The sequence below is a fragment of the Fukomys damarensis genome, unplaced genomic scaffold, assembly GCF_012274545.1.
Source record: "Fukomys damarensis isolate Sample0158 unplaced genomic scaffold, DMR_v1.0_HiC HiC_scaffold_15, whole genome shotgun sequence".
In the NCBI taxonomy this organism is placed as follows: domain Eukaryota; kingdom Metazoa; phylum Chordata; class Mammalia; order Rodentia; family Bathyergidae; genus Fukomys; species Fukomys damarensis.
This window is the reverse complement of record NW_022900927.1, coordinates 19907652-19916384: the sequence shown is the minus strand read 5'-3', so window position 1 is coordinate 19916384 and position 8733 is coordinate 19907652. Positions and strand designations below refer to the sequence as shown.

The window sequence follows — 8733 nt, the reverse complement described above, 5'->3', positions numbered from 1 at the left end:
ATTAAAAAAAAAAAAAAAAAAAAAAAAAAAATTGGAGTCCTATTTTGACTCAGATATAACAACACATGGACCGATTTTTAAGTTTTGGGTTTTTTTTGTTTTGTTTTGTTCTGTTTTTGTTTTTTTCCTGTACCGGGGATCAAACTCAGGACCTTGTGCTTGCAAGGCAGGCATGACAGGGGCCTTTGTACTGAGCTACATCCTCAGCCTTTCTAATTTTGAGATAAATCTTACCAAGTCACTAAATTGCCCAAGCTTGGTTTGAACTTAACAGTTTTTAGCATCTTAAAAATCTTTTGAGGGTCGGGGATTTAGCTCAGCGGTTCTGCCACCTAACTCAAGCAAGCTCAAGGTCCCAAGGTTGATCCCCAGTACCAAAAACAAAAAAACTCTTTTGACTGTTCTGAAATGAAAGAAGGAATTGGCCCCTCTGACTCCTGACCTCTGTGACAATGTTTTTCTAATTGAGTCCATAAAGCCCTGGGTTCCTGTGGCTGTGCCCCAGAGACTGCCTGAGAATGAAGGGGTGACTATAGAAGCATTGAAAACTCCCCACTTACACCATTCAGTTTGCCATATATGCTTCCTAATTTGGGATAAACTGCTCTAGAAAGAACCTGCTACTCTAGGTGCCTCTTCCATCCTGTTTAGGCCCTAGAAATTAAGTGTCCAAGGGCGAAAGAGTTTTAATTTATGGTGATGATAAGGATGATCCACTGAAGAAGGTAATGTTTGTACCTGGCTCTGTTGTAGGATTTTAGATTGTCTCTTCCCCCTCATTCAGTCCCTGTTGAGACCTAGGTGCATCGTGGCAAGAATGGAGGTACAATGGTATCACCTTGAGTAGTTCCTTGCTTGATATGAGCTTGAAAAGAGTTGTAGAATTCTTCCTGGGTCCATCTTAGATGTTTGGCCTTTCCCTCATGTAGACTACATATTCAGTCTTTTCTCCTCCCTTTCTTCCAGGAACCCTTCTCTGAAGCAGCAGCTCTTCTCCTACGCCATTCTGGGCTTTGCCCTCTCAGAGGCCATGGGGCTCTTCTGCCTGATGGTGGCCTTTCTCATCCTCTTCGCCATGTGAAGGAGCCGTCTCCACCTCACATAGTTCTTTCTCCCGTGTCTTGTGCCCTATATGTTCCTTCCCATATACTTCCCCAGGCTGCCCGGGGAAAGTGACTGGCTCAGGGTTTGACAGAGGGAAGATAAATAAACACTGTATTAATAAGGTGTTTTTTTGAGTCTCCTGTGTACATTTCTGTTCCACAGTTGGCTGAGTACCTTGGTGAGAGTACAAGCCCTGAAGGTGGTGATAGTTCTAAACTCAGTGGAACTGGCTGGGCCCATTGATTCTTAATGCTCAATTTCAGGAGAATTTTCAAAATAGCACTCCTTTTTAATAATTGTCACCAGGCATGGTATGCAACTTGCCGTGAAGGATTGGGGTTGGCAACTTAAAAGAATATTGGCTTAAAATGATAATTAATAGGCTTCCTGTTAACTATCACTGCCACAGCTTGACTCAAGCCCTCTTTGTCACTCATCTCATCTGCTGCAGGAACCTTTTTTTTTTTTTTTTTTTTTTTTTTTTTTTTTTTTTTTTTTTTTTTTTTTTTTTTTTTTTTTTAGTGGCTTCTACCTACCACTGCTAGATGAATGCTCAAGTGTAAGACTAGTTTTGTCATTTACCAACTCAATTAAAAATTTTCTCAGGGTTTTGGGGGGCGGGTTTTGTTTGTTTTTGACAGGATCTCACTATGTTGGCAAGGCTTCAAAAATGAGCTCAGGCAATTCTGCATCACCCTCTTCAATACTGGGATTATAGGCATGTGTCACTAGGTTTCTCATTCCTACACTTTTTCTCAAAACTGCAGTCATTTTTCAAAAGCTCTCCTGTCCTTCCCATATTGTCCATCCTTGCCTTTTCTCTGCTCATCTCTGCTTTCTTTATCTGAATCTTTGCTCATTGTATTTTTCAAACTCACTTTGTTGTTATTAGACTTAACTTAATAACTACCTCTTCCTCCACAAAGTTATCTTCTAATTTCCAACTACCCTCAGTCAAATGAGTATTAACCCTTATAAAAGGATATAGAACATCTTGTCTCCTTTATAATACTTAAAATTTATGATAAATTGTATATTTGTGTGCACGTAGGCACTTCCAAATTGTCTCTTGAGGCAAGGACTATCATAATCATCTTGGTATCCCTAAACATATCTAGTATATGTCTCAACAAGTGTTTAGTCCTTTTTTTTTTTTTTTAAGCGAAAGGCCCTAAGTTTGTTTTTATTTTATTTATTTTTTTGCGGTACCGGGGATTGAACTTGGGCCCTTGTGCTTGCAAGGCAGGCAGCAGAACCACTGTGCCAAATCCCCAGCCCCAGTCTTATTTTTTATTTAATCAATACATTCTCTGTTCACAATTGAGAAAATATTTTGAGAGACTGAATTATTCTCTCAGCATTTACTTGTGGAAAAAGAACTATAGCTGCGGTCACTTCCTGGAGGCAAGAGTGTAAAGGGTTTTTTATTGGTTTTGGTTTTGGGGTTTTTTTGGTTTTTTTTTTTTTTTTTTAGTACTTAAAGCTTTATTCTTTAAGGGTACAAGATTGACTGCCACATTTTGGTTTTGTGAGACTCTTCCCCAACCATGGTATTTCTGCTGACTGTTGAAATAGTAAAAAGCAATGGGCAAAGTAAGCAAAAATAAAACTTCCCTTAAAAATGCCTTAAGAGGAACTTTGGATCATGGAGTAAATTTACATTTTCTAAAGCTAGATAAACTTTGAGCTTTATCTTACATAGCTTGAAATAACTGAGTATTTAGAAATGACAATGTCACTAGCTTTAATGATTTCACTTTTGGTGTAGTCATTGACTAAAAATCCATAAGTAGATGAGTCCTTGCCTGTCTGATACTGTGATAAAGTGTTGAAAGAGATATATATCTACAATTTGCTTCTAGATTGCTATACTCTCCTCAAATAACTTCTGGGGTATGGACCTCATAGAACAGGTCCTGATTTCTGTTTTCTTTAGCTGATGGCAGTATCTACATTATTTGGAAATAAGCAATAGCCCTCCCTTTGTTTTGATTATGTGAATTTGATCCTCTGGCAGACTCTGCTGCCCTATCCCCTTGTTGAGTCACAGGTATGTGTTTTCTGTCACTCATTTCTTTGGAAATGAGTTGAGCCAACCCCTTAACTATTGGTGCCTGGAGAGAGTGATGTTTGATGGCTCCCTTTTTTTTTTTTTTTTTTTTTTTTCTTTTTAATTCTCTGAGGTGAATGATGAGATAGTTCTGCAAAAACCTTGGAAGCAAATTTATTTGAGAGGAGTCAAGGGAACTTGGATCCTCTGAGCTTCAGGCCCCAAGAGACATTTATTGGCAACCCAAGTTGCCAACAACTTAGATTAAAGAAGTACTTTGTTTTAGAGAAATGGTTCAAGAGTAAATTTCCTGATTATCTCACCAACTTTTGTTATAAAAGCTTCCTGCTTATCCTTCAAAATAGCACATGAGTTGAAAACAAGGACTTTGCTTTTGTAGTGCTAGCCAGTTGTGACTACCAGTAATTCTAGGACCTCTATTCCTCCTCATCTACTAAATAATGGTAATGACACTCAGCCCAGGAATTATGAGAGTGTACACATAGGTAGCTTGAGTATTTGGAAAGGACGGTACTATCAGAATTAAATATATATGAAACCAGGCATGGTAGCACACACTTGTAATCCTAGAACTTGGGAGGCTGAGGCAGGAGGGTTGCCCCAAGTTCAAGGCCAGCCTGGACTACAAAGGGAAACTCTGCCTCAAAATTTAAAAAAAAAAAAAAGCCAGGCATGGTGGCGCGCACCTGTAATCCCAGCGCTCGGGAGGCTGAGGCAGCAGGATTGCTGTGAGTTCGAGACCAGCCTGGGCTACATAGTTCCAGGTCAGTCTCAACTACATAGTGAGACCCTGTCTCAAAAAACCAAAAAAATAAAAAACTTTAAAGAATTAAATGTATGTGGGTTATAATTTGCTTTCTCTGTTTAGTTTTGTTTTGTTTTTGTACCAGGGATCGAACTCAGGACCTTGCTTTTGTGAGATAGACAGCAACACCACTGAGCTAAATCCCAGCCCTACTTTTCATTCTTAATGGATCTCAGAACCATTTTACAGGTAATGTCTCCTTTTTCTAGTTGGCATAGAGAAGAGAACTGACCATTTAAAGTGGAATTGACCATTCAAAAATTTCAGTCTGTCTGAAGAGAGAACCTAGGGATGCTGAAGGCATCAAGACCTGCTTCTCTCTTACTCAGTTATTTTAAGAGTCAATTATGTTTCCTTGGCACAAGTGGTGGAGTGTCGACAGGTCTGTGCCAACCTAATAGAAATAAACAGTGTCCTTTATAAATCATCTAAATGTGAAATAGCAGTAATGATCCCTCCCCTAGTCTCCCTTTCAGGAAGGTTTTATAGTTTGAGCCCTTCTCAAGATCATCAGAATGAAAAAACTAAGGATTTAGCTGCAGTTGACAACCAGAAAACTAGGGCAGCTCTGTCTTATCTTCAGTTAAGAGAAATGAAATGAAGGATTATAAAAAGAGGAGGAGTAGCATATCACTGGTGAATAAAGAATATTGTCCTAGTCCTCTTAAGTTTTGAACAGTAAAACAACTTTACTGAGCCATATCTCAAAATACCTTGCCTTATCTAACATACTTTCACACATGCTCCTTGTTCTTCTCAGTCTGACAGGAAAATCTAAAACATGGGACAATCTTTTAGTCCTCAGGCATTCCTTAAAGTTATTTTTGAGCATTTACCTCAAGGCACTGTAAATATCTATGTATTGTGATCAAAGTTGTCACTTTAGAAAAGGCAGAAGGCACTGATGTAGAATATCAGGCATACTGACAAGTCACTCTCACATCAAACGCTTGGCTTCTCTTATTGGTGTAACTGGTTAGGGGCAGTCTAGACCTATCTTTTGTTTTCCTCCCAAAGAGATCATTGGGGCCAGGGAATGTAGCTCAGCAGCACAGGGTCTGCCTGGCAAAGATGAGTCTTGAGTTCAATCCCTGGTACCAAAGAAAAGACCATTCCCATTCATCTGAGTAAAAGCTGTGACAGGCAGAATTTTTTGTTGTTACCAGGAGTCAAACTCAGGGCTTCATGCTTGCCTGACAGGTGCTGCACTACTGAGCAATAGGCAGAATTTTTTAGATGATCCTTCAAAGAAAGACAGGAAGCTGTGCATGGTGTTGCATACTTGTAATCCCAGCACTTGGAAGGCTGAGGCAGAAGAACTGTTGGAAGATCAAGGTAAGCCTGAATATAGCAAGACTTTCTAAGAAAACAAAACAAAAACTGGTTGCCTAGCATGTGCAAGGCCCTAAATTTGATTTCCAGCACCACAAAATAAAAAATAATCCCTTATGCCCTGCTTTAATCCCCAAAACATGTGGGTTTGTTACCACCCTGCTGGTTATATGGCACTGGTTACTTAGATTATGGTACATGGATCTAATCTAATCATATGAATGAGTCCTTAAAAGCAGAGAGATTTGTCAAATTGGTGGCATTAGAAGAAGTCAGAGGTTTTAAGAAAGCATTTAGAGTCAAGCATAGTGGCAAACACCTATAATCCTGGAGGTTGAGGCAGGAGGCTCACCACAAATTTGAGGCCAGTCTGGGCTACATAGTGAGTGCAAGGCCAGCCTGAATCATATAACAAGATCCTGTCTCAAAAAACCCCAGTAAATAAATGAAGCATTTCATGCACTATTGCTGACCTTAAAGATGGAGAGGACCATAAGTGGGTACGAGAAAGTGGCTCAGCTGAGAATGACCCCTTATCCAGCAGTCAAAAAGGAAATGGGGCTGGGTGTGGTGGCACATGCCTGTAATCCCAGCACTCGTGAGGCTGAGGCAGGAGGATCACTGTGAGTTCAAGACCAGCCTGGGCTACATAGTGAGTTCCAGGTCAGTCTCAACTACATAGTGAGACCCTGTTTCAAAAAAAAAAGGAAATGGGGACCTCATCTTACAACCTCAAGGAACAAAATTCTGCCAACAACCTGAAAGTTAGAAGTGATTCTTCCTCAGAATCTCTAGTGAAAAGCCCAGTCCAGACCACACTAACAGGCTTTGTGAGAAACCAAGCGTTGAACCCAGTCAAGCCTGCTTAGATTTATGATCTACAGAAAAGGCCAATAAGTGGATATTGTTTTAAACTGCTGTTTGTGGTAATTTGTTATGTAGCAATAGAAAATAATAGAAGTGCAGTATTCTGATTTACACCCATGATACTTGCTCTGGATCTTAACTCTAAAAGTTGACTTATCTACCTGCCTCCTGACTTCATTTAGTCTAATCTAGCTCAGAAAGTCTAAATTGGAAAGATGTTTAAACCAAAACTGTATGCCAGTTTTTTTTTTTTTTTACTATAGCTATTCCACTTATGTGAAGTAGGTACTTTTTTCTTTTATGTTCAAGAATTATTACTGGGGCTTGATGTAGTGGCGCACTCTTATAATCCCAGAACTCTAGAAGACTGAGTCAGGAGGATCATAACTTTTATCTCACCCAGGACAATTTAGCTATTTCATGAGAACCCATCTCAAAATAAAAATTAAAAAGCTGGGAATGTAGCTCAGTGGGAAGGCCCTGCATTCAATCCCCAATACTAAAAACAATACCAAGAAAAAACAAAATCCTGACTGCTTTCCATATTATCTAGGTAGGAAGTAATGGAATGGAATATGAACCTTTGCCCAAAACTTCTTACATTATACTACTCTACCTCCTGGGGGCCAAGATGTTATTGGAAGAAAGGGAAAGAAATCTGGACATTTTCTAAGATCGCTCAGTGAAGGTGATTAATCTGTTTTTCTTATGTTTACCTGTCCTGCTGTTATCTTGCAAGCAAGGAACATTTTGCCTACTCCTGGTTTCATTTTACACCACTACTCATTTTCTGGTTTTCTGGGCAGGCTCAACTTAATTGGCTGAGCTCTGCCCCCAAGCTGGATATTTTTAACCATGTCTATTACAGCCTTCCAGGGATTGTGTGGCTTCCCTTACTGAAAGGAACTCTGCATATCTTGCTGGAGGGATGGTTCGGTGGGTGGGGGGAATGATTTCTGAGCCTCTCTTTCAGGGGTACTCTTCTGTACCCCTGTGGCTTCTCCTTCCATATCTTCAACAGCTGGAGCAGGGACTTCAGGTTTCCAAAACAGTTGCAGAAAGTAACAAACAGCTAGCCCATAGCTCCCTTAGCAACAGAACAGTCAGTTGGGATTTAAGGTAGGGAGAAAGTTTAGTCCAGAGAAAGTCTGTGCAGTACAAAGGACTCAAGATCTTCAGAAAGTAGGTTCTATGGAATTAACCAGATCCAAAGTCCCAGAATCCTGGTTTAAAGTTACTCACTGAATGTCTTGAACTTCCTGTGCACAAAATTCCTTCCCTTGTGTGAAATGGAGGACTATCTGCTTTCCTCATTTCATAGAAATAAGTGAAATTAGATTTGTGTATGTGTGTGGCACATGCTATGGATTAAGCCAGGACCTTCCCCATTAAGCACATGCTGTACCACTGGAGCTACAACCCCAGCCCACATTTAGGTTTTACAACTACTTGTTGGAGACCTAGGTTATATAAATTATCTCTGCTGTTTCTTTAGTTACCAATTTACCAGGAGTAACTAAAGTTATAATTCTCTGCCAGTACTAAAATTAGACTCTACCACTCCTCCTTTTCCTCCTTTTTGTTTTTGGGGTGCAGGGAGATAGCAGCACTGCTGGTCTTAAAATCTAAAGAAAAACTTTTCCTACTAGGAAACACTATTTTCATCCCATTCATATTATTACCATTTCAAAGAAGTAACCCAAATCTGTCCTTGATTTAATGGTTTGATTTTCTTGTATAAATGGGGATTTGAGATAGCCTAGGAAATGGGAGATGGAGTAAACAGAGTTGGAATAATGGGAAATTAGACTTCTGGTCTCTCCACCTTCCTCCCTTTCCCAGACAAACAGACTTTCTACCACTTAAACTGAAGTTCCCTGTCACATCACAGAAGGGCCTGGAGTTACTCCGAAGTGTGCTGATATCTGTAAGGGTAGGAAATAGGAATATTTGGTACTGGGCCCTTTACCTGACAGGGATATGGTAAAGAAGAGCAGGCAAGGAGAGACCCAGTCTTTCCCAGCTGCAACCTAGAGAGAAAGGGAACAAATTCCTCATCAGGAAGATTGTGTAAACAGCGCCTTTGGCTGGAGCCATAGAGTTGGGGAAGGAAAGAAAGGGATCTTTGTTCTCCCCTATCCAAGCCTGAGCACAATCGTAGAGCAGGGATTGTTTGCTTTAGCAAGGGATTCCATGCCTGAAAGGACTAGGTATTCCTGAGACTGGTGAGGCCTCTGTTGGGTTTCCCTATGGAGCAGGGAAGAGGACAACCCCCAGTTTCAATTCTTTACATAAAGAAGTGAGCCAGGGAGCCACAGTCCTAAGGCGTCTGGCACATTTTTTCTAGCTTTGTTTGCCTCTTTACCTCACTAGTTTTAGTTTACTTGGCTTCAACCTTCCTGCCTTTGAGGGCAATTTTGTTCTTGTACTACTGCTATATCCCAAAAGAAGCTGCATTTTCAAAGAGCAACATAGTACCAGGGCTCCTCTCTATCAGTTAAAGGGATTCCAAGGTCATCTTACCCATTCTTTAACTTAAGGTTGTATTATTCAT

At 40.2% G+C, this 8733-nt stretch overlaps 1 protein-coding gene across 1 annotated transcript in view; it reads left to right on the top strand.

Annotated features, from left to right (window-relative positions):
* The window catches only part of Atp5mc2 (ATP synthase membrane subunit c locus 2), a 9283-nt gene extending 8054 nt beyond the window's left edge, over positions 1-1229 (top strand). The window contains exon 6 of the mRNA XM_010609351.1: positions 967-1229. Within this exon, the coding sequence (XP_010607653.1) occupies positions 967-1081 (115 nt within the window). The 3' untranslated portion in view covers positions 1082-1229. The remainder of the gene's footprint in view (positions 1-966) is intronic.
* Positions 1230-8733: the final 7504 nt, after the last annotated feature.